This window comes from Mastomys coucha, unplaced genomic scaffold, assembly GCF_008632895.1.
Source record: "Mastomys coucha isolate ucsf_1 unplaced genomic scaffold, UCSF_Mcou_1 pScaffold23, whole genome shotgun sequence".
In the NCBI taxonomy this organism is placed as follows: Eukaryota; Metazoa; Chordata; class Mammalia; order Rodentia; family Muridae; genus Mastomys; species Mastomys coucha.
In genome coordinates this window covers 60,414,600-60,441,235 of record NW_022196906.1, presented here as the reverse complement: position 1 = coordinate 60,441,235, position 26,636 = coordinate 60,414,600, and the positions used below count along the sequence as shown (strand labels likewise).

At 39.8% G+C, this 26,636-nt stretch overlaps 3 protein-coding genes across 16 annotated transcripts in view; 1 reads left to right on the top strand and 2 right to left on the bottom strand.

Annotated features, from left to right (window-relative positions):
* The window catches only part of Csnk1g1 (casein kinase 1 gamma 1), a 148,093-nt gene extending 135,398 nt beyond the window's left edge, over positions 1-12,695 (bottom strand). For 4 of the 13 annotated variants that reach the window (XM_031344219.1, XM_031344223.1, XM_031344222.1 and 1 more), the window contains exons 1-2: positions 12,502-12,693; positions 1,168-1,232 (exon numbers count right to left, since the gene is read on the bottom strand). The gene's annotated coding sequence lies outside the window, so the exon portion shown is untranslated. Of the gene's footprint in view, positions 1-1,167; positions 1,233-11,941; positions 12,308-12,501 lie in introns of those variants that run through there. The other 9 variants (XM_031344207.1, XM_031344221.1, XM_031344208.1 and 6 more) reach the window with 4 other exon arrangements.
* A 154-nt stretch (positions 12,696-12,849) lies between these two features.
* Trip4 (thyroid hormone receptor interactor 4) overlaps positions 12,850-26,636 on the top strand; it is an 86,692-nt gene continuing 72,905 nt past the window's right edge. For both annotated transcript variants that reach the window (XM_031344206.1, XM_031344205.1), the window contains exon 1: positions 12,850-13,213. The gene's annotated coding sequence lies outside the window, so the exon portion shown is untranslated. The remainder of the gene's footprint in view (positions 13,214-26,636) is intronic.
* Pclaf (PCNA clamp associated factor) overlaps positions 18,700-26,636 on the bottom strand; it is a 14,394-nt gene continuing 6,457 nt past the window's right edge. The window contains exon 4 of the mRNA XM_031344225.1: positions 18,700-19,146. Coding sequence (XP_031200085.1) covers positions 19,101-19,146 — 46 coding nt within the window. The 3' untranslated portion in view covers positions 18,700-19,100. The remainder of the gene's footprint in view (positions 19,147-26,636) is intronic.

The window sequence follows — 26,636 nt, the reverse complement described above, 5'->3', positions numbered from 1 at the left end:
GCTCCCACGAGATGAAGTGAAGCTAGGAGCTCGGCTTCCTTCAGAGCTAGGAGCTCGGCTTCCTTCACACCAGCACCACTTAAAAACAAAACCAAAAAGCAAGACCCTAGGTGGGCTGCTGTGGCATACAACCTTAATCCCAGAATTTAGGAGAGGCAGGTGAATCTCTGTTGAGTCTGAGGGCCACTATTTACAGAGAGAGTTCTAAGACAGGGCTATACACAGAAACTGTCTCGAACCATACACACACCCCCAAACCCAGACTCTATTCCGCCACCCTATATTTACTTCTCCTTATATTATAGTTCTATCTTTTATTTTGTTGTTGTTGTTGTTAGGTTTTTACCAAATTAGTCTTGGAGTGTGCCATATTAACCCTCTTCTAGCCTATTTTCTTACCAAATTAAATCATAGCCATCTAGCCAGATGATAGTTAGCACATAACTTAATCTCAGCACTCTGTGAGTTCAAGACCAGCCTGGTCTATGGAGCGAGTTCCGGCAGGCCAAAGCTACACAGAAAACCTTGTCCTGGAAAAACTAATTATCATTAATTAATTAAACATAGCCATCATCTAAGCATATGGTTTTTCAATACCGCCTGCCGACTGCAGACACCCGAGGCAGCTCATTTTTTAAACATCTGCTTATTGGTGTGTGTGTGTGTGTGTGTGTGTGTCTGTCTGTCTGTCTGTCTGTCTATACATGACTTAGCGCACATGTGGAAGACAGAGGACAGCTTTCTGAAGCTGGGTCTCTCCTTCCATCTCATACAGGTTTTGAGGCTTGTACAGCAAGGACTTTTACCCTCAAAGCTATCTCACCAGATTCTGAATAGGTCTTTAACATCTGTACATGAAAGTCCAGTCCAGTGGTGCATATCTGTAGCTCCCACACTCCAGAGACTGAACAGAAAATGTTTGAATTTGAGATCAACATAAGCCACAGAGAAAACATGAAGAAATACAAAGATTCTGTCTCCAATGAATGAATGAACATATTTTCCCCCTAGATGAATAAGCTTCCTCAGGTGAATTACTGGACAGTGTTGAAATTCTCTAGTTTGACTCCCCTTCCCATCACAATTATGAATATTGGACTTTTCTCTCCTTTATATTGTTGCAGTACTTAGAGATTATATCAAGTTTAGACTTAACTGTTACTCTACCTTTGAAGTCTTGTTTCTTCAACTTGATTAATAAAAGTATACACCATATCTTCATTTTTGTATCCCTATAATACAAGGATAGTAATGGATATGTGGTAGCAATTCCAACATTAGTTCTTCATTGAGTATTGATTCAATTTAGAATTCAAAATCTTAAAATATTTCTAGTATATTCAATTCAGGAAACTACATTCTCATCTTTTAAACTATAGTTATGCAACAAACTCTTTTTCTTTGAGTCAGTTAGCTCCTTCCTTCCCCAATAGATAAGCTGGAGAAAAAACATTAATATACTAAAATGATATGAATAATAAAATAATTAAAAGGCTTCCAAATGGCTTCACAAGTTGCTTCCTTAGAGCAAACAGCTTTTCTAAATCCAATAAAGACTGTTTCAAAAACAATTACAGAATCAAAGCACACACATTTAAGGATACTAAAGCTCTGAATAGTTGTATGATTTGTTTTCTCAACAGATGTGCATCCTTCAAGCCCTGAATTCACCAGATGCATTTTACTCTGTACTTTAAATTTTTACATAACACCCCACTCTAGTTTTATAAACACACTATCACATGAAAGCAAAATTTGGCTGTTGCTTTATACCATTAAATATTAACAGGTTGTCCCCACTGTGCCAAAAAAATAAAAATTAAGGTTCATTTTAATTCAGTGAAATATTTGTTCACTAAGTACAGGATATGATAACCTCACTTGTACTTGCTGATTTCTACCTAGAATATGAAACATAATGAATTTGCTAGAAACTAAAGCTAATGTCAGAGGCTTATAATTCCAACACTGAGAAGGCAGATGCAGGCAGATCTTTGTGAGTTCAAGGCCAACCTGGTCTACATAGTGAGACCCTGTCTCAAAAAGAAAAGAAAACAAACAAATAAAAAAAAAAGGAAGAAGATAGGAAGAAAAAGAAAAATATTACAATAGTTTAAGACATTTTTTTATTTTTTTATTTTTTCGAGACAGGGTTTTCTCTGTATAAGCCCTGGCTGTCCTGGAACTCACTCTGTAGACCAGGCTGGCCTCGAACTCAGAAAAGCCTGCCTCTGCCTCCCAAGTGCTGGGATTAAAGGTGTGAGCCATCACCACCCAGCTAAGACATTTTTTAAAAAAAATGTGCATGCATTTGTGAACCTTTGACCTCAGAGGTCAGAAGAGGTGTCAAATCCCTCCTAACTATAGCTACAGAAGAACATGAACTATGTGGATAGTGGAACTAAAACCTGGGTTCTCAACAAGAGCCAGGAGTGGTCTCTGTTGCCCCATAATAGTAAAATGACCTACTTACATTTCCTGGAAAATATGTCTTTTATAGCTTCACTGATTTTTTTTCTCCAAAATTTAGATATAACAGCAATTGGACTACAGTGAAAGCCAGGAGGCCTGCAATGCTGTCCTATTCATTAACTACTTATACAACCTGAGCAAATGATTTAGCTTCCTGAACTTAGGTGTCACAGCTGCAAAATGAAGGTGTCTTACTTGACTTTCTCCATGCTTTCCTTCAGCCTTATAATTTCAAAATATTTTGTTTTAAAATTCTATTTATTCCACACGTGTATGATGAGTATAGAGCTGAACATGTTTATAGAAGTAAGAGGACAGCTTCATGGAGTCTTCTCCTACCTTTACGTGAGAGCACATTATCAAACTCACATCACCAAGCTCATGTCTTTAGGCCTGTGCAGCAACACCTCATGGCCCAATTTCATGTTTGAAACTTATGAAGCAGAAGCATTAGCCAGATGCATTTCATAGTGTGAGCTTCCATAGTGACTGACTTGGAGAGCATCCATGGAGAACCTAGGGGCTTCCACTCAGATAGTTCCTTTAGTCTGTTGTTAACGAAAAACAAACAAAGGCCGGGTGGTGGTGGCACAACACCTTTAATCCCAGCACTTGGGAGGCAGAGGCAGGTGGATTTCTGAGTTCGAGGCCAGCCTGGTCTACAGAGTGAGTTCCAGGACAGCTAGGGCTACACAGAAAAACCCAGTCTCAAAAAACAAACAAACAAACAAACAAACAAACAAACAAAGGACGGGAACACCAGAGTTGTTAGAGTATATATGTGCCTAGATGCACGAAGCCCTGGTTCCATCCCCAGATCTACATAAAACTGGGCATGAAGGAAAATACCTTGTACATCCAGCCCTTGGTAAATATAGCCAGGAGAATCACAAGTTCAACGTCTTCCTCCTCTAGCAAGTTAGAGACCAGCATGAAACTATTTCTCAAAAAGGAAGGTGGGGGTGGGATACCTGGCAGTGGTGGCACACACCTTTAATCCCAGCACTCAGGAGAATGAGGCAGGTGGATCTCTGAGTTCAAGACCAGCCTGGTTTACAGAGCAAGTTCCAGGAAGGCCAGGGCCACAGACAGAAAACTATCTTGAAAACTAAGAATATAAAAAAGGGGGTGGGGTGGACAGGAGGGGTTAAGGACAAGAGGGCCCACTAAATATGAGACTAGTATAGTATTTTTTGCATTTGTATAATGAATAATCAAAATATTTACATATTATGATACCAACTAAGATTAAGATGTTTTAGAAAACAAGGTGTATATAGGAGGACAGAAAGGTTACAAAGCCAAGTACAAGAATATCTGGTTAGCAATTAACACTTAGGCTATGTGAGAACTGTCTTAGGACACCATTCTACTGCTTTTAGAATCTAGCTAGCTATTTGGCTCAGGGCAAGAATATATGTGATCTATCAATCCCAAAGCCCAGGCTTCAATGCCCAACACTAACAACAAAGACCCCCCCCCCAAAAAAAGAGTATCCACATGCCAAAATAAGAATAAAGCATAGTTCTTATACCTTTCACAAAGGCTAACTCAAAAATGATCATAAACTTAACAATAAACAGTAAAATGGTATGTCAAAATTAGTACAGAAGAAAACCTTAGGCTCAGCAATAACTTCAAAGATTTAACACCCACAGTACTATCCATGGAGGGGAAATGATTAATTAGACTTCATAAATTTTAAAAAGGAGGGGGAAGGTGAAGAAAAGGGTCACTGGTTATGAGCACTGGCTGCTCTTCCAAAGTTCAGTTCAGTACCTGGGCTCAGTTTCCAGCACCACATAGCAGCTCACAATCATCTAAAACCCCAGATCCAGGGGATGCCTTCTAGACTCAACAGGCACTACAGGAACATGATGCACACAAAATACACTCAGACAAAACACTCACACAGAAATAAATAATCTCTTTTAAAATTAAAAATAGGCCAGCAAGATGGCTGTTGATACCTTTATCAACTGAGTAAGAGCCTTACTTACCACACAAGCCAGATAACATGAGCTATTTAGGGGACACAGGCAGAAGTGAGATAAGAGAACCAATTACACACAGGTGCCCTCTCACACATGTATATACACACAAACACACACACATACACATGAACACAGTTTTCTTTTTTATGTGTGTCATTTGTGTGTGCACAATGTGTACGCAGTATACCCAGAGGACAGAGGAGAGCACAGATCCCCTGGAACTGGAGTTACCAGGCATTTATGAGCTGCCATGTGTGTAATACCAAACTCAGGACATCTGTTAAAAGCAGCAAATGCTCTTAACTTTTGAGTCATCTCTCCAGCCCCAAGTAAAATAAAATAAAACATACAATTTAAAAACAGGCCAGAGAGATGGCTCAGTGGGTATGGGCACTTGCTGTCAAGTTTGATGATCTGAATTTCACCCCTAGGTTGAACACAGTGGAAGGAGAAAACTGACTCCCACAAGATGTCCTCTGACCTCCACATAAGCACTTAGCATAGACTCACAAGCATACACTCTAACATTTTCGTTGCTATTTTGGTTTGAGACAGTCTCTCTATTTAGCCCTGGCTAGCCTTGAACCTACTATGTAAGCCAAGCTGGGTACAAACTCAGAGATATATCTACTCATGTACCCATGGGTACTGTTACATGTACACGTATATATACATATACATACACACACACATACTCTCTTTCTTCTTTTCCTTCCCCTTTCCTCCCTCTCATACTCATAAATATGTGCTCTCTCTCACACATACACATAAGTAGTTTTTAAAAAGATAAGCAAGACAAAAAAGTTGAAAAAATGTGATAAAGGATTTGTATCAAAATACGTATTATAAAATAAAACAAAAGGATAGGAACTGAGGAGATGGTTTATTGGTAAAGTGCATGAAGATCTGAGCACTTTTTAAAAAGCAAATTAGATGGTGTGTGCCTTTAATCCCAGCACTCGGGGAGCAAGGCAGGTGGACCTCTGAGATCTAGGCATCTGGAGCTACAAAATAAGAGCCAGTTTCAAATAAAACAAAATGGTCAGGCACAGAAGTTAAGTTCACATGTGTAATTCCAACACAGTGAAGGAAAAACAAGATCACTGAAGCTCTCAGCCTGGGTTGCCAGGTACCTCCTCAGTTCAGTGAGAGACCCTGTCTCAAAAAATAAAGTTGAAAGGTTGGAGAGATGGCTTAGCAGTTAAGAGCACTGGTTGACCTACCAGAGGATCTGTTGTGATTCCTAGCACCCACATGGTAGTTCATAACCAGCTATAATTCCAAGGGGTATGACAGCCTCTTCTGACCTCCAAGGGCACCAAGCATACACATGTTTGCACAGACACAAATGAAGGCAAAACATCCATGCACATAAAAATAATTAAAACAGAGAATAACTGATGACAGACAACATTGAGCTCTGGCCTCCATATGTGAACACACATCTATACCCCAGCACTTGAGAAATGGAGGCAAGAAGATCAGGAGTTCAAGGCCAGCCTATACTACATAAAAGTCTTTCTCCAAAAAGAAAAAAGAGAAAAGAGAAGGAAAGAAAAGACAAGAAAAGAAAAAAAAAAAAAAAGACAAATTGTATGATGTTGCCCAACAGTCCCAGCACTCAGGAGGCAGAGGCGGGCAAATGTGTGAGTTCAAGTCTAGCCTCGTCTACATAGTGAGTTCCAGGCCACCCAGGGATACAGAGTTAGACCTTGTCTCACAAGAGGAGTGGGGGAAAGAAACTGAAATGGTAGGTTATTTCTAAAAGCCTTCAAAATCAAGCAAGGCAAAAACTATCTTAAAGGTAATCATGTTATCTTTAATGCACCCTATGTTGATTAATTGTAAGAAACACAGAGCACGTGCCAGGCAGTGGTGGCTCACGCCTTTAATCCCAGCACTTGGGAGGCAGAGGCAGGCAGATTTCTGAGTTCGAGGCCAGCTTAGTCTACAGAGTTCCAAGACAGCCAATATGAGGCTAACCTATTTTAAAAAGGAGACATACATGGAATTCTCTATACTACCTGTTCAATAATTCTGTATGTCTAAACTATTAAAAATTATTAATAAAAAAGGAACTGGGAACACACACAAGAAAAACACAGCAAGGCATACACAGCCATATAGGGAAGATGGTACCACTTTGGACTAAAGAAATTCTAGAAAACTAGAAGCAAAAATACTCCATTTTCCTGCTATCCATCAGTCTTCTGTTCACTGGCATCTTACATCATGATGACCTCTAGGAAATGAACAAAAATTTCAACTGGGAAGCTGGAAGAAACTGTAATCAATAGATTTAGGAATCTGAAATGAAATCTGACTATTACAGACTTCAAGTGTGCATCGTGTACACACACACACACACACACACACACACACACACACACCCTTCCTCATTGGCAATCAGCAGTATTTCAAAATTATTAAGAGAGATGTACCTCTATGATACCTTCATTGAGAAGCCTAAAAGAAGTTCTTTTACTAGAATAGGAGTTATGTGGGGCAGAAATCAACACAGATCCAATGCTATGTTTCCTAGAAAAGTTATGCAGCATTTTGATGAAGACGTCAAGCTGTGGTAAGCACTAGGTATTAAGCACTGCCCAAGCACTAAGAGAGATGTTGAACCTAATTCTCTTTGATGAAAAGAGCAACAGCTATTTTGTTTACCTTCCTTCTCTGGCCATGCTGTAAAAGCCAAGAGAAAATCCTTTCCCAGAATGTCCACACCTCCTTTGTGACAGGCAAAAAAAAAAAAAAAAAAAAAAAAAAAAAAAAAAAAAAAAAAAAAAGACTATTTATCCCTGGCATCCTGGCCCCACAAAGCTATGCTGCCCACTTGAAGCTTCTAAGTGAGGGACAGACTACAGTGGTGCAGGGATAGCCCATCTGTCTTCCTACCTCGCCAGAACATTCCAGCTGGAGACAAAGCATGAGTTTCTTCTGTCCAGATGGCTCTCTCTTCAGGCCATTTCTAGGATACCACATTAGTTCTCCTTTACAGCTATCATAGATACCTGTGTCTCTAAGGTCATGCTAAGTGCCAACTACTATAACCTCAGCAAAGTATGCTTTTTCTCAGTTCTGGAAATCTAATTGCCCCTGCTTGGGATTTATTTAGATTGAAATGTGCCCAGCACCTGCCTGCCAAAATAATCCAAATCGAATTGAGTATACATTTGAGATGAAAACTAAGCCATAGGTATATAGATAAGGAAAAACTATTGCTACAAGGATAAATTAGAGTGTGTTTGTCACTAAATAAAAATTCAGAGCAGACTTTTTTTCAGATTGTGATCTATGGAATCAATAAAGATTTATTCTAATACTACCACTTATTCTAATATGCTCCTTTAAAAAACAAAAACAGCTTTCACCAGTAATAAAACTATAGTAAGTGGAAATGACAAAAATGGCTTATCAATACCAAGTCTGGTGGCACAGGCCTGTAATCTCAGCACTTATGAGATAACACAGGAAGATCAAAAGCTTAAGCCCAGCTTTGACTATAGCAAGTTTGAAGCCAACTTGGGCTACAAGTGAACTTGTCTCAAAACACAAAAACCAAAAATAAAATAAAATAAATAAAATATTTATCAAAAAGATAGTAACAAAAATATGCAAGAAGCTAACTCATATCCAGAGAACATTAAATAATTCATCAATTACCTTTATGTATTACCTATTATCGTCCTATATAACTCAATATAACAATCCACATTATTTAGTTATAAATTCACTGATAGTTGATATTATATAATCTAAATCTACTGAGGGTTTGTATTTTTGAAAAATAATCTGATGAATTCAAAGCCACAAAACATGGGAGGGGGAGGAAAGAAGGAATGTGAAACAGATGGCATCTAAATTTTTTCCCCTGAGTCCATCTTGAACACAATCCCAATAATGTCAAAATCCAATTTAGCTTTCTAAATAAGAAATCTATAAAACTTAAAATGGTAATTCTCAAGTAAATTCACTCTTTTTCTCTTCCCAGCTTCTCAGAGGTTCTATATTAGGCACCAATGGATAGAGTTGCTGTTAAGAAAAAAAACTATCATTCTACAAATTCAAAGTTCTTCCAGGAAAGTCTACTATGTATGTAAAGCCACTGAAGCACTTACTATCAAAACTGGTTATATTAAAATCTAACTACATTCTATTTTATGTCTTAATATAAAGTTTTTTATAAATAAATATATTAAAATTAATAACCTTAATATAAAGATTTAACTTAATTAGAAGCTAAATAATCATCTCCATAAATACGGTGTGGGATAGAAACAAGCTCAAGAGAGAAAAGTCCTTTGGTTAGAGTAAAAACAGTTTCTGGACTTTTATTTTTTTTTAACATTTCCACAGTAATTCTTTTATTCCTGATTTAACAGCACCACAACATAATTAACTATTGCATTTATTGTATGATTCTTTGATATTGTGCATATGAACAAATGTATGTGTGTCTGTTTCCTTACATATACCTCCTTTATTATGCCTAAATTTTTAACATCCTCAACAAGCTGTTCAAGAAAGGGTCGATGGTTCTTAGATACCTTCACCAGCAAATCCCACAACTAATAAATGCAAAGATCTTTGGTTTGTTCACATACTTCTTGTGGAAGAGATCACCAGGGAAAGTATATCCAATGGTTCTATATTTGTGGCATATAATTTAGGCAGAATTTTCACACCAATAGCTATATTAGCCTGTTCCTTGTATGAAAATAAATGGATTAACATTTTATTAAAAAGACAGGTAAAAGATAGACAGTGCTGAGAGCTAGCAAGACAACATGACTTCAACCTTAAGTAATAAAAATAACAATTCAAAAAACATAGCCAAAAAACCTAGATACGAAGTTAAGACTGTTGTTCCCTTTAAAAAGCCATTTGGAAATTTGAATCACCACACCAAAAAGCCTCAATTAAAGCAAAACATAATTTCAACTCTGCTTACTATATTCAGCTCCTTTGAATATAAAGTACATTTGAAATGTTTTAAACTACTAACCACAGGGAATGAAGAGATGGCTCAGCCGGTAAAGACACTAACTGCTCTTCCAGAGGACCAAGGTTCAAATCCTAGCACCCACGTTGCAGCTCATAACTGTCTCTAACTCCAAGACGTCACACAGACAAACATGCAGACAAAACACAAATGTACATAAAAGTACATAAATAAAGTATATCTAAAAGATTACTAACAACAAAGAAAATCTGTTAGTTGAAAATCCAACATAAGTTGTGGTGGTGCCTATGTTTAGTCCCAGTACTCAGGGCGCAGAGGCAAACAGATTTTTGTGAGTTCCAAGTATATCTGCTATATTAAACTAGTCCCGAACCAGCCAAAGCTACATGGTGAAACCCTTTTGAAGAGAAAAGCCCAGAATAATAGGCTACATAGGAAAAACCAATCAATCAATCAATCAACCTGACATGGAAGCACAAGTCCTTAATCCCAGCACTTGAGAGTTAAAACCAGCTGGATCTCAGTGAGTTCAAGGCCATCTTGATCTACCAAGGGAGTCCAGGACAGGCAGGGCTACACAGAGAAACCCTGTCTCAAACAAACAAACAGGCTACAAAAGAACTATAATTTTAAATCCACAAAGCAAATAAGCATATGTCAATATTTCATTTTTTTTGGGGGGGGTAGGTGGGTTGTGGGGTTGAGACAGGGTTTCTCTGTATAGCGCTGGCTGTCCTGGAACTCACTCTGTAGACCAGGCTGGCCTCGAACTCAGAAATCCGCCTGCCTCTGCCTTCCAAGTGCTGGGATTAAAGGTGTGCGCCACCACTACTGGGCAATATTTCATTTTCTAAAATCATTTCTACATTCTGATGACTAATGATTTAAAAGGAGAAATTTATTGTATTTTCATTTATTTATTTGATAGTTTATATAGGAATTTTCTAGAAGTCAAGTGAGTTAGCATACAGCTGTAATCCCAACACTCAAGGGTAAAGAGTATTTCATGATCAAGGCCAGTGTGAGTTTACATGGTAAGACAGTCTCAAAAATAACAAAACAAAACAAAATTAAATTTTGTTAATATTATAACCTAAGATGAGTCATGCAAGTGATGTTGACCTTAACCTTAAAATTACAATTACTATTTTATGCCCCAAGTTTAATTGCCATTAAGAAGACTCGTGATTTAAGATTTAATTAAGCTACTTATGTTTTTTTATTTCAATCCATGTTATATCTAACAGCATAAAGATTATCTCAGAAAAAACTATGAAGTATACTTTGGTCATTTCAAGAAATAAACATATTGTACTTAATACATGCTTTAGGAAACTATTGATAATTGTATTTTATGCTACTTATGATCAATTTCTAGGAGCTAAAGTTGTATCTCAATAGTGAAAACCATGTGAGACCTTTCTGGACTGAATGCCCAGAACTACAAAAGAAATAATAATAAAGCTGGGCATGGTGGCGAATACCTTTAATCCCAGTACTGGGGAGGCAGAAGCAGGTGGATCTCTGTGAGTGCAAGCCAGCCTGGTATATACATATATATATACACATATATATGTATATATATATACACACACATACAGTATAAAAACCCCTCGAATTCCTGCAGTATACGCTGAATATTACCATTTTCTTTTTCAAAAATCCCCTTCTACTACTAAGTTGGGCTCCCTTAACTATGTTGACTAATGACAATCTTAAAATTCAAAGGTGCTTGTTTTACATGGAGTTATATAAGTAATCACCTCTCTTTTGATACTGATTAGAATTTAATTCCTACTTATGAAGAGGATGAAACTCTGTTAGAGTCTGACTTGACCAAGGTCAACAACTATTAAGAGGCAAAGGTTGGGTTCATTCCCAGAATTATCATCTCAAAGCCAATACTTCCACTTGAACATAATTATCTCCTTAAAAGATTAAGAGACAGTTCAATCATCGGAAAGGGAGTCTTGTCTCTCTAAATGTTCACTAGTTATTCTAAGACATATACTATACTTACTACAATTCAGTCACTTAAACAAAATGAAGATAATATTTCTAATTCGTTTAAACCACAAAAGGTTTACTGGCAGGTGAGAAAGAGGTTGCTTGGAAAGGCTTGCCTAAACATGTCTCATCTAGACCTCTAAATATGTATTTCCTAGTGGTTTTGTTTTTTTTTTTAAAGCATGTTCATTTACAAGCCCTAGGTTTGAATATAGTCAGATGCCTTCCAGAATTGCATTTTCTAAGAAAATTTATACCAGACATATCGGTCTGGGAGACTGCTAGAATTGCCATTCTGTCACTTTGCAAATATCCGAAATATCACCCGGGGGCAACCAACCCGGTTCCACACTCTAGTATTACGACGTGATGCGTACCCACTTGGGGGACATCGCTCCTATAGGGCGCCCTGCCGAGGGAGCAATAAAGGAAGAAGCGGGGGAAGCGCACGGAAGTTGGGTGGAGGGAGGTCTCATTACCCACTCTTCTGCCCTACCTTTGCCAAGGGCGGCTCCACCGTGCCCAGCAGACACGAAACCCTTACAAGCCCTCGAAGCCCGGCTCTGTCCCAACAGAGAGTCCGGGACGGGGACAATGTGAAGCACAGGATGACCACAGCCACCTCTCCAAGTCTGTACCCTCGATTTCGGCCCTGGATGATGCTCCCCCTTCTTTTCAGAGCGGGCACTCCAGGTGGGAAACTCCCAGTCTGCATTGGCCGAAGTCCCTGCTTCAGTAAGGGCGCCTCCTGCGACAGACTCTAACCCGCAACTCTTTGCACCCAGGGACCCTGGTCTCTCTGTCCCGCCCCCGCAACCCTCCACGAACAGGCCCGCGCCCCACCCGGGATCCCGGCGTCCACTGCCCCGCCCCGGCGAAGGGCCCCCAAAGCCAACCCCCCCTCCTCTCTCTCACACACGCGCGCACACACACACGCACACACACTCACACGCGCGCGCGCGCGCACACACACACATACACACACACACACACACACACACACACAATCTCCTCAGACTCCAGTCTCCCAGACCCAGTCGAAGCCTGAGTACCTACCTACATCAGTGGCGCTCCACAGTTCCAAGGGGGCGGGCGCGGTCCCCTCCCGGAGGCGCCGGCTGCTTCTCTCCACCACCCCTTAAGCCGCAGCTTTGCTTTCCCAGGAGCGGGAGGGAGACGAGGAGGCGGAGGGGAGGGGTAAGACCCGTTGAGGGGCGGCCGGAGCCAAGACGGAAGTACTAATGCTGGTCCCACCCACCTCCCGGAGCCGCAGAGCATCCTCGCTCTTCTGATAGGACAAATCCCAGCAGTCACTGTGAAATTCAGACCACCACTTCCGGGTCGTTCATGTTGCGGCCCCTCCTTAGCAACAGCGTGGGGTTGCTAAGCGGAAGTGCCTTTAAATGCTTCCCCCCCCCCCCCCCCATTTCTTCGGGGACTGTTGATAAGTAGGTTGGGAGCTTCGTTTACTCATTTGTAGATTTTCTTAGGCCTTTAGTTTACAGTGTTAGGCCAGGTAAACCCTTCGCTGCCGCAGGTAGTGGGCCGGGTGTAGCTGCTTCCTTCATCTTTTCTCTCCGACACACACCTCCTCGAATCCTGGGCCAACCTGGCGGCTCCTCCCAAAGCTCCTCTCTCCTGCCCCTTGCGGGAGTTTCTTTCTCACGGTCTAGCAAGCGTCTCCCTCTGGTGGCTTTCCTATCGTTTCAACGAGTCTTTTGCGTGCATGTCGTTCTGAAACGGCTCCAGAAGTCGAACAGTGAAGTGGGTGAGAAAAGTTTGTCTTACCTTGTCTTTTTTTTTATTTTTTTAAGGATTTAGCGTTTTTATGTGTGACGTGGGAATAACCTAGCTATATATTCGAGGTGGGAGGAAGTCCATGAAAATTGACCAGGGTTATTTCTTTATTATTATTGTTATTCCTTAAAACAGCGGGGGTGGGGGGGTAAGACCAAAGAATGTCGGTAATCAAATGTAAGTTAATCCTCCAGTCAGAATAAACCACCATACCTATTCTGTGAATAAGAAAAGTGTCCATAAAGACCCTCATGTAGGTTGGGGATTTAGATCATTGGTACAACATTTGCCTGGCATGCACAGGGTCTTTAGTTCGAATTCCGAGCACTGAAGAAAGGAAGGGAGGCGAGGAGATTCATTTACTGGACATGGTACTCAGGCCTGTAATGCTTAGACTCCAGAGGAAATGAGAGGATTAGTAAATCCAAGGCCTAGATTACACCGACTGTCCCAGCTTTAAAACATTTTCCCTAACATGCCCGAGGCACGGGTTCAATCTTACTTTTTGAAAAAACTGGAAAACTACGGTGGGGACCAAAGCCAACAAAATAACCGTCTCTGTAACGACCCCTATAATTACAGTAATTACATTTTTAGAGAAACCTGGAAGAGGGAGGTAAAACCATCACTTGACTGTCTTATATTTGAGTCAGAATCTCACTTTGAAGCCCTGGCAGATCAGGAAATGACTCTGTAGACCATGCTGGCCTTGAATTCAGAGATCCACTGCCTCTGCCTCCTGAGTACTGAGATTTAAAGCTTTCACTACCAGGATGGACCAGCTTTCCTATCTTAACTTTTTAACTTCTGGATTTTTCTCCTCTACACCAGTGGAAACGTTTGCAACTTGCAAGCCCCAGTTTTATTGGTCACAAAATTATTGGTAGACTGTTGTTTACCTCAGCTAAGACAGAAAACTAATTTTGGTAATTTAGAAGTAACTCTTTAGGCCTTTTCATTTCCTAGACTCATAGGATAGCATTAAATTGATTCATTCTAGGCAGTCAATTCAGCAAAGCTTTTAAAAAACCACTTTAGGCTCAAATGTACCAGCAGTTGGTTGTTTAATAAGTTTAAAAATAGTTCCACTTCCCCCCGTCATTGTGTACACACTTGAAAATACACAAACATACACGCACACAAGCATGCCCACACACACACAATCCAGTTCACTGATGACTGATGTGTTTCAATAGCTTAGTATTTCACCTGCCAACAGGTCTAAATTCCAACCTTTAAATTCAATATCTGACCTATAGAAATTAGTGTCTCATTAAGTAAAATTCAGTTATAAACAACCATAAGCTTAAGCTTATATGGAAATGCACACTCATCTGCATAACTCTATCCACTTTATCCTGAAATGGTTTATTAGCAGCATTTAATTCCTTTCCTATAGCTTTGGGGGTTTTTGTTTAATTCACTGTTCTATTAATATATGAAAATCTGGATGGAGTCCTAAATGACCACATGAGCTTTTATAATTCTTTCATTTTCAACATACTCATGCTTGGAGGCCTTGAAAGATGAGTTGCAAAATCCTACACCAAAACTGGATGTGTGGGCTTAACTAAACTTATAGAATTTTGTAAGTAATTTTACAAAACTCTTATTCTCTTTATTATTATATTTATTTGTGTGTGTGTTGGTGCTGCCATACCATTGTGAACGTGGAGGTCAAACGGTGTGTTGAAGGAGTCCCTTCTCCTTTGCAGCCACATCACCGGTCTAGAGACTGAGCTCAAGTTGTCAGGCTTGGCGTTGGCAGCAGTGGTTCTTCCCTTTGAGTCATCTTGCTGGCGGAGGAATCTATACTCTTAATATGAACTATAAAACACTAACATATATATAGGCTAGATCCCAAATAGCCTACATAACCAGTGCAGTACCCTCATCATATATGATTAATACAGGACTTCCAGCCTCCTAACAGTGTCTTTTTAAATTCACCTTTTAATTTTATATTTCTTTGAAATGACTTAATTGTGCATGGTGCCTGTGTTCATCACTTCAGAAACTGAGTTAAGAGGGTTGATGTGAACTCTAACACAGCTGGACCAAACAACAAAAGGAACACATTTGATGTTTTTTGAAACACTCAATCCTTAGAGTAATTAGTGCTGAAACCTTGTTTGAGGACTAGATATGGTAGCACACACCTGTAGTCTCAGCAGAACTCAGAAGACAGATAAGGAGATCACATTCAAGGCCAATCTGATTTACAAACAATAAAATAGAAATATGTACTGCTAGAGTTCATCTAGTTTCACTAAACATAAAATTGTATCAGAATTAGAAATGAATAGTTAGCTCATTGATGAATAATCTGGACTGTAAGAAGAAATTTAGCACTGGGCAATGGTGGTGCACGCCTTTAATCCCAGCACTTGGGAGGCAGAGGCAGGAAGATTTCTGAGTTCGAGGCCAGCTTGGTCTACAGAATGAGTTCCAGGACAACCAGAGCTACACAGAAAAACCCTGTCTGGAAGAAAAAAAAAGAAAAGAAAAGAGTTAATCTGGAAGATTCTAGTAGTAGAATTTAGGGAGCCCCTATCTCAAAAAAGTGGGGGTAGGGAGCAGGAAGGGGCTGGAAAGATGGCTCAGTAGGTAAGGGTATTTCCTGCCAAGCCTGAGGACCTGAAGTTTGATGATGGTGTCCTGTAACCTTTACATATGCTTCTCAACACATCCACACCCATATTGTATATGTATGTGCATTCAACAATTAAATGAAATACATTTTAACATTTTGAAAACAATTATACACATCGGAATTAGAACTCAGGCTCACCATCATAAAGTATAAAGTAGTTCTACTAATGAAGAAGAACTAATTAGATTTCTGAGCCACTAAAATCTGACCATAAAAACTTAGTTTAACATACTTCTTCAAGGGGCTGGAGAGATGGCTCAGTGGTTAAGAGCACTGACTGCTCTTCCAGAGGTCCTGAGTTCAATACCTAGGAACCACATGGTGGCTCACAACCATCTGTAATAGGATCTGATGCCCTCTTCTGGTGTGTCTAATGACAGCGTGCTCACATACATAAAATAAACAATTCTTTTAAAAATAAAGGGGGGGGGACTAAAAAAAAAAAAACAAAAAATATTTCTTTTTTTTAAGATTTATTTTATTTATTATTATAAATGAGTACACTGTAGCTGTTTTGGACCACCAGAAGAGGGTGTCAGATTTCATTATGGGTAGTTGTAAGCCACCATGTGGTTGCTGGGATTTGAACTCATGACCTTCAGAAGAGCAGTCAGTGCTCCTGCCCGCTGAGCCATCTCACCAGCCCAAAAAAATATTTCTTAAAAACAAACCCTCCCCTTTTGTTAGCAAATACCTGTAATCTGAGTGCTTGAAAGGCTAAGGCAGTAGGATTGCCAAGCCAGCTTGGCCTACAAGGAGTTTCAGTTCAACCTGAGCTTTGATGAAAAAAAAGCCAAAACTTGGGGCATGGAGGGATGGATCAGTGGTTAAGAGCACTTTATGCTCTTGTGGACGTCCCAGGTTCAGGTCCTAGCACCCTCATGACAACTTGCAACTGTCTCTAAGTCCAGGTCCAGGAGGTCTCAGGTCCTCTTCTGACCTCTACAGGCACCCCCATACACACACACACTCGCACGCACACACATGTACACAGTCCACATATGTACATACAGGCCAAACACTCATACAGACAAAATAAAAATAAATGTTTATTTAAAAAGGCAAAAGTGGGGGCTGGAGAGATGGCTCAGTGGTTAAGAGCACTGACTACTCTTTCAAAGGTCCTGAGTTCAAATCCCAGCAACCACATGGTGGCTCACAACCATCTGTAATGGGATCTGATGCCCTCTTCTGGTGTGTCTGAAGACAGCTACATCGTACTCACATAAAATAAATAAATAAATCTTTAAAAAAATAAAAATAAAATAAAAAGGCAAAAGCACAAACAAACAAACAAACAAACAAAAAAAACAGAGAAACAAGAAACATGATTTCCAAAGTACTTTGGCTTAAAAGAGGTTCTATTTAATGTCTAAGCAGCCATTAAAAAAGACAAAGACAAAAAAAAAATCTATATACAACCAGCTTCAAACAATATATAAATTGTTAAAATCACACCAAAACACTTATTTGTATTTGGAAATAAAGCAGTATATTGGTGCTAGGAAATATAAATAGATACTACATTATGAAACTAAGCAAGTTTTACAAAGACAGGCTGCTAAGATCATGGTTAACTTTGAAAAAGTGATAGCCTGTCAGTAAACAAACCATAAGAAAGTCAAGTATACCAGATATCATAGAGGTACACACCTTTATTCCCAGCACCCAGGGAAACTGAGGCAGTAGGATTACAAAACAAACAAACAAAAACGAAAGGAGGAAGTTTGAGGCTACCCTGGTGACATACCAAGTTGCAGGTCATCGGGACTATGTGGTAAGACCCTGGCACAGCAAAACTAACGGGGAAATGGCTTATTCATTCTTAAAGACACACATAAGACAGCTCACAACTTCCTGGTGTGGTGAATCCAGGGAATTCAATACCTTCTTTGAACCTCCACACATATCTATAAACACAGTTATGCACACACACACACACACACACACACACACACACACACAAATGAAAATGAGATAAATATTACAAACTAAAAAGTAAAACTGCATGTCTCAGCCTATAATCCTAGCAGTTGAGAGGCAGATAGGGAGGTCTCTGTGAGTTCAAGGCTAATGTGTTCTATATACTTGAATTAAGGACACCTAAGAAGCTACATGAGATCCTATCTCAAAACAATTTTACTGTACCTATAAATTCAGTGATCTCAAGTCATCTTGAGAAATGAAGGGAAGATGCTAAGGACGCGAGATATAAAACCTGATTTCCAGCATGATTTGTCTCACTTTTTTAAAATATATAACTTTAAAAATATAGACCAAAAAATGGGCATGGTGGTGCATACCTTTAATCAGCCTGGTCTACCAAGTGAATTCCAGGACATGCAGGGCTACACAGAGAAACTGTCAGGGGGTGGATAGAAAAGAAAAAATATTAGATGCAAAAATGCACTATTTTATGATACTGAACCAAATGTATGTCCAAAAAATTCCTCTTAAAATGTCTGTATGGAACCTTTGTCCCTGTTTCTGTTAGTATTTTATTTCTTTATTTGATTATCAACTAGTTAAGTCCTCAAGACAAAATGGTCTTTAACTTTGTCTTTTCTTTCTTTTTGTTTATTTTCAAGACAGAGCTTCTCTGTGTAGCCCTGGCTGGCCTGGAACTCCCTCTATAGTCTGGGATTCAGGGAGCCACCTGGCTTTGCCTCCTGAGTGCTGAGACCAAAGGTCTGCAAACCATTCCCAGCTAATATTTTCTTAAAAAAGATAAACAACTAGCCTTTCAACCAACCAATGTTTTATCTTTGCCTCCCCCACTCATTCTGGTAAATGACAAGAAATTATACTTAATTAATATTGACATGTTTAATGTAAAAAAGGCTAAGTCAAAATTTTAAAGCAAACATGGCATAACAATATGGCACTATTTCCATAATCAATGCCCATCAAACGGCATCAGTACAAAAATCTGAGCAAAGACAGTGGATTAGTAGTTAGAGCATCAGGTGACGTCAATTCTAAGTAGAAGCTTGGCAGGTACAGGAGCACAGGACATGAATTCAAGTATGTAATTCAAATTTACAGATTACAAAACTTCTCCACTTTTACAGCTGGTTTCTTTTGAATGACTAAATTTTAGCCTCATCTTTTTCCCCATCAACAAGCCAATTGGACAAACTCATTTACCCAAATTTACATATAAGTAATGTAAGTAAACCGAAGACATTATTCAGATGAGTAAGTTCTATTCATTTTCATCATCTCTGTGATCAGGTTGCAAAGGACACACTCTGTGAAAAGAAGAGAACTTCAAATCACTTAAGTATCAGCTGTATAAAATCAGAACATTAAAAATGCAGTAGGTCTACTCAAGTAACTAGAAATGAGAGAAAAGTTAAAATTCACTAATTAACAAGTATAAACAAATTCCAAGAACTACTACAAAAACTTTTAACACTATTCCTTGTTGTTCCATGGAATCTCCATTTCTCAGATAGAGGTAGGGCAGTGTATGCCTAGCACCTAGGGAAGCTGAGGCAGTAGGATTACAAAACAAAACAAAACAAAACAAAAAGTGGAGTTTGTGGCTACTCTGGCCTATTATGTACCAAGTAGCAGGCCAGCCAGGACTATGCTGTAAGACCTTCTCCCAGCAAAACAAGAAACAAACTGAGAGATGGCTCATCCATTCTTGAAGAGGACAACAGTTTAGTTCTCAGCACACACCTAAGGCAGCTCACAACTTCCTGTAACTCCAGCTCCAAGGGATTCAGTACCTTCTGTGGGCCTCCACATATACCCATACACACAATTGCTCGTACTAGCTCTCTGCCTCTCTCCCCATCTCCCTCTCTCTCACACATACACAAATTAAAATGAAATATATATTATAAAATAAAAAAATAAAAGCCGGGCAGTGGTGGCACACGCCTTTAATCCCAGCACTTGGGAGGCAGAGGCAGCAGATTTCTGAGTTGGAGGACAGCCTGGTCTACAGAGTGAGTTCCAGGACAGCCAAGGCTATACAGAGAAAGCCTGTCTCGAAACCCCCCTCCCAAAAAATAAATAAATAAATAAATAAATAAATAAATAAATAAATAAAAATGTGGGCTGGAGAATTGGCTTAGCAGTTAAAAACACTGACTATTCTTCAGAAGGTCCTGAGTTCAAATCCCAGCAACCACATGGTGGCTCACAACCATTTGTAATGAGATCTGATGCCCTCTTCTGGGGTGTCTGAAGACAGCTACAGTGTACTTACATATAATAAATAAATAAGTCTTTTTTTTATTTTTGGTTTTTTTCGAGACAGGATTTCTCTGTATAGCCCTGGCTGTCCTGGAACTCACTCTGTAGACCAGGCTGTCCTCGAACTCAGAAATCCACCTGCCTCTGCCTCCCAAGTGCTGGGATTAAAGGCGTACAACAACACCGCCTGGCAATAAATCTTAAAAAAATAAATAAAAAGGAAAAATAAAAATAAAAATGCATGTTAGCCTGTAATCCCAGCACTGGCATGCTGAAGCACGAAGATTGCTGCAGATCCCAAGTCTCTCCTGAACTGCACAGTGAGCTCCGGGACAGCTTGGGCTAGAGAGAAAGACTCTACAAACACATAGGGCTGGAGAGAGGGCTCAGCGGTTAACAGCAGTGGCTGCTCTTGGAGAATATCCAAGTCTACATGCCTCCATGTTGGACATGTCATGATCTCCTGTAACTTCACTTCCAAGGTATCCAGTGATGTCTTCTGGCCTCACCATGCAATACCCATAAACATAGTTAAAAATAAATCTTTAAAATAGAAATATGTCAAATATATACATGTATGAAACTGTCAAAGTGTATTTAAAATCTCATTCTTATACAATTACTTTGAATGTTAAGTTAATTGATAAATAGAGTATAACCTGTTAATTAAAATTTCATAATATATAAAGTACAGCCGGGTGGTGGTGGCGCACGCCTTTAATCCCAGCACTTGGGAAGCAGAGGCAGGCAGATTTCTGAGTTCGAGGCCAGCCTGGTCTACAGAATGAGTTCCAGGACAGGCAGAGCTATACAGAGAAACCCTGACTCGAAAAACAAAAAAACAACAACAAAAAAAACAACAACAAAAAAAGTACAATAATCCATTTAGTAGAAAAAGCAATATAGCAAGCAAATTGTCATATCCCTTGAACTATATAGATATATTCTTTAAAAATAACCACAAAATCGGGGCACGAGGGATGGCTCAGCGGTTAACAGCAGTGGCTGCTTTGCCAGAGGTCATGAGTTCAGTTCCCAGCACCTACATGGTGGCTTCCAGCCATCTATAACTGTTGTCTCATGGATCCAATACTCTCTTCTGGTGTACAAATATACATACAGAAAAGATACCCATATATATAAAGTACATGAATAAACCTTTAAAAAAATTCCAAAATCATTTGGTAGACTATAACCATAGCATTTGAATAAATTGTATTTTATGTTATTATTTGAATTAATAATTTATATTAATCCAAAGCCATTCTGTATTTACCACCTTTTTTACAGTAAAGCTATTAAAAACTTTATCATAAGTCACTTTTATTTTAGAGCTGACAAAGCTTAGTGGTATCCACTCTGAAGTCCTTAATTTCCAAATGAGATCCAGTATACCTGGTCATAGACCAGATAGTAAAAGAAAGAAGCTATAGGACAATGTCTAGCCTTAATATGAGATTACCACTGCTTCATGCACTGTCTATTATGGAAAGGTATCCATTACGTTTTCCAGTAAATTAAGAGAAGTTAATAAACTGATCCAGGACTGGAGAGATGGCTCAGTGGTTAAGAGCACTGATTGCTCTTCCAGAGGTCCTGAGTTCAATTCCCAGTAACCACATGGTGGCTCACAACCATCTGTAATGAGATTCAACAGCTACAGTGTACTCATATACATAAAATAAATAAATCTTTAAATAAATTGTGATTCAAAACTTCCCTTTTACAAGGGTCTGATTTTTCTTTTTTCTTTTAAAGATTTAGTTATTTACACAGAGAAACCCTGTCTCAAGAAAACCAAAAAAAAAGAAAAAAGAAAGATTTATTTATTCATTATATGTAAGAATACTGTAGCTGTCTTCAGACACCCCAGAAGAGGGCATCAGATCTCATTACAGATAGTGTGAGCCACCATGTGGTTGCTGGGATTTCAACTCAGGACCTTCAGGAAGAACAGTCAGTGCTCTTAACTGCTGAGCTATCTCTCCAGCCCCTGGGGTCTGATTTTCCTTAGGCATAATAGTGATTTTCAAGATTTCTATAAATGGGACTAAAGAGACCTCTTTTTTTTTTTTTTTTAGATTTATTTATTATTATATCTAAGTACATTGTAGTTGTCTTCAGCCACACTAGAAGAGGGCATCAGATCTCATTACAGATGGTTGTGAGCCACCATGTGGTTGCTGGGATTTCAACTCAGGACTTTTGGAAGAACAGTCAGTGTTCTTAACCACTGAGCCATCTCTCCAAGTCAAGAGATGTCTTAATAGGTAAAACACTTGCAATGTAAGCATGACGATCTTGAGTCCCATCCCCTCAGAATGTACATTAAAAGCTGGGCATAGTTCCATATGCCTGCAATCCCAGTGCTTGGGAGGCTGAGACGGGAAAATTAAGGCTCACTGGCCAGCCAATCTAGCCAAATCAGCATGTTCCAGGTACAGTGAAAGACCTGTCTCAGAAAAACAAGGCACAGAGTGATTAAGAAAGACATTGGAATCTGGGCGGTGGTGGCGCACACCTCTAATCCCAGCACTTGGGAAGCAGAAACGGGCGGATTTCTGAGTTCGAGGCCAGCCTGGTCTACAGAGTGAGTTCCAGGACAGCCAGAAGCCTGCCTTAATCCCAGTGTGTGGGATTAAAGAGGCAGAGGCAGGCAGACCTTGGAGACTAGTCTGATCTACATAGTGAGTTCTGAGACTGCCAGGAATACAGAGCAACCCTGAATCATAAATTGAAAAAGAAAAGAAAAGAAAAACAAACAAAAAAAAAGAGAAAAAGAAAAAACACATGATGTCAACCTCTGGCCTGCACATGTACAAATGTATATAGACATCTGTACACACACACACACACACACACACACACACACACACACACACAAATTTAATCGGATGCTGTACTGATCACAACAGCTAAGATATTAACTAGCCTACAGCTGCATCAATAGAATCATGAATGAATGAATGAAGAAAATTTGACACATATACTCAAAGGAATTTTATTTAGCCATAAACAATGAAATGACATTTGGAGGCCAGAGAGATGACTCTGTGGTTAAGAGCTTACTACTCTATCAGGACAGGAATTCATATCCCAACACCCACACAGAACAGTTCAACCACCAGTAACTATAGCTCCTGAGAATCCCCAATGCCTTGTTCTAGTCTCCATGGGCATCCACACACATACACTTGTAAATAAAAATTTAAATTTTTAATATTTAAAATTATATTTTTAGGAAAATCTTTTTTAAAAAAGAAATTGCCATTTCCAAAAGAATGAATGAAACTAGAGACCATCGTGTTACAGGGACATATGCTAGACAGGTACTCCACCATGGAGCTAAACATATCTCTGGTGTGGTTTTTTGAGACTATCTCACCATGTATTCCAGACTGGCTTTAAACTCATGGATCTCCCTGTCTCAATATCTGTAATTAAAGGCATATATCACCATGTCTAACTATTACTGAATTATTATGCTATGGGTTAAACTTGTTTATAAAACTATGTAATTTATCTCCATATGATGGAAAATACTTTTTTGGGTTTTTTATTTATTTATAGACAGGGATGAGTTACTAAGTATGATGAGTTACATAAGAATGATGAGTTATGAGCAAGAGATGGTCTAGTGGCCAAGAAGACACAGATCAGTTCTTAGCTCCTATGTCAGATGCCTCACAATCACCTGAAATTCCAGTTCCGTGACACATGTGTCCTTGCTCTCTGTAAGTACCTGCTTATACATGGTACATATATATATATATGCATAAATAGAAATAAATCTTTTTAAAAAAGAACTACTAGTTGAGCATGGTGTAAAATGCCTGTCAAATCCATGATCTTTTTGCAGGGCTAATCAGTTTAACCCAGACCAGGCTGTAGTGGCTTACACCTTTAATCTCAGTACCGGGGAGGCAGAAGCAGGTGGATCTCTATGAGTTCTAGGCCAGCCTGATCTACAGAGAGAGTTCCAGAACAGCCAAGGCTATACAAAACAAGTTCCAGGACAGCCAAGACTATACAGAAAAACCCTGTCTCAAAAAAACCCAAAAAAATAAAAATAAGAGGTTGAATCCAGGGTCTGTACTGACAAGGCTTCTGTCACAGAGGTACATCTCCAGGCCCAGTACCTAAGACAGGAAGATACAAGACTCCTAGCTACATAGTGAGTTTGAAGCCAGCCTGGGTTACCAGGTGGAGGGTATTACTCATGATTCAAACCCATCTTTGTCCTAGTGTCAGTTACTATACAAAAAGATAAATGTAGCCAAGTATGGCAGCTCATAATCCTTTTTTTTTTTTTAGGGTGACAGGATATGGTTTTTTTTTTTTATTAGATATTTTCTTTCTTTACATGTAAATTTCTCCATTCCCAGTTTCCCCTCCAAAAAACAAAGAAACAAACAAAAACAACAAAAACAAACCCCTGTTGGCTCCCCCCTCCCCATGCCTGCCACCCCACCCTCTCCCACTTATTGGCCCTGGCATTCCCCTACACTGGGGCACAGAACTTTCACAGGGCCGAGCTCCTCTCCTCCTATTGATGATCAAATTGCAATCCTCTACTATACACATGCTGCCAGAACAATCAGACCCCTCCATGTGCAGTCCTTGGTTGGAGGTTGAGACCCTGGGAGCTTGAGGGTACTAGTTAGTTCATATTGTTGTTCGTCCTAAGGGGTTGCAAACCCCTCAGCTCCGGCAGCTCATAAATCCTAATCCCAAAACCAGAGAGGCAGAGAGGTTAAGAGGGCTATCATGTGTTCAGGCCTAACATGGGCTGCAGAGGGAGACCATGGGGCCTGGGGAAGCTGGGTAATGTTGATTCAGGCCTTTGATCCCAGGACCCAGTAGGCAGAGGCAGGAGAGTATGAGTTCTAGTTCAGCCTGGTCTGTAGATCAAGTTCCAGGACAACCAGGGATAGGCAGAGAAACCATATCTCAAAAACAAACAAACGAACAAAGGACAGAAAAAAGAAAAGAAACAGAGAAAGGATAAAAGTTAAGTGACTATAGCACACTGGTAGAGATTGCCTAATGCTTCCAAGTTCCAGAGTTCAATCCCTAGCACAGAGAGAATTGCAGAGAGATAAGAGGTTTATAGTAGTACCTTGTACTTCCTCCAAAGTACATAAAAACCCTGAAATCTTCATATTTCCTAATTACTTTACAGGCCTTTTAGTTTAGTAAGCCATAAAGGACACTGAATCTCCATTCCACACTACATACCTTTTCTCTAGATCATAGTGAAATTATTTTCAAGGTGGACTTTTTATAATCCATATTTCATAAGCCACATTTAATGAAATCATTAGCCAGTGTTCAGTGTTGTCCTCTTTGTTGTTGTAAGTGAAACTCCAGGAGGCTTAGGACTAGTATTCACCATCTAATTAACCCTTGAGATGATCTTCAAGGCAGTCGTCCAGTTTGAGCTTCTCAAGATTTTCTGAGTTACTAAAACCAGTGGGCTGAGTAGATTCCAAGACCTGGTTTTGTTTTCCTTGCAATAGTGGGTGGGCAGGTGCCACTTGGTCCAATATTAGAATGTGGTCTGGCCTGAGTCTCTAATGGATAAGGCACAGAAAGGTAAGCAAGACCCCAAGCAGCTTGGCTATAGCTTTTAAGGAATTGCTGGAAGATGAAGGGGCATCTGTTTCATAGTAGGTAGGGCCCGCTGTGCTGGTTAGAGGAACAAATGACTCAACCTGCATGGGGAGGACCAGAACAAGGAGAAGCAACAGTTCCAAACAAAGTCTGACCGCCATCCTCTTACCCCTGGTGGCCAGGGTTCCAAGTACCAGCTTGCTGCTGTTGAGTTGGAGTCCCCTAAGTGTTTGGCTGGTGTGCAGATTACAGACCAGGCCTTGCTCTCAGGAAGACCTCACAATGCATGGCACCACACCCTCTCTTCCTATACTCAAGTACTTGTTTTGTTCTGGTTTTTGAAGCGGGATCTCAGGTAGTTCAGGCTGGCCTCAATCTCACAAATACTTTTAGAATTAAAACATTTTTTTTTAAAGTGAAGAAGTAAGGTATTCAATTTTAATCCCAGCATTCAGGAGGCTGAGGCAGATGGATCTCTGTGAGTTCTAAGCCAGCCTGGTCTACAGAGTGAGTTCCAGGCCAGCCAAGACTTCATACATAGTGAGATCCTGTCTTAAAAAAAAAAGGGTGGGGGATGGGGTGGGCTGGAGAGATGGCTGAGCGGTTAAGAGCACTGACTGGGGCTGGAGAGATGGCTCAGCGGTTAAAAGCACTGACTGTTCTTCCAAAGGTCCTGAGTTCAAATCCCCCAACCACATGGTGGCTCACAACCATCCGTAATGAGATCTGATGCACTCTTCTGGTGCATCTGAAGACAACTACAATGTATTTAGATAAAAAATAAATATTTTTTTTTAAAGTCTCTTTAATCCCACTTATAGAAATCTTGAGGCTGGGCAGTGGTGGCGCAAGCCTTTAATACCAGCACTTGGGAGGCAGAGGCAGGTGGATTTCTGAGTTTGAGGCCAGCCTGGTTTAC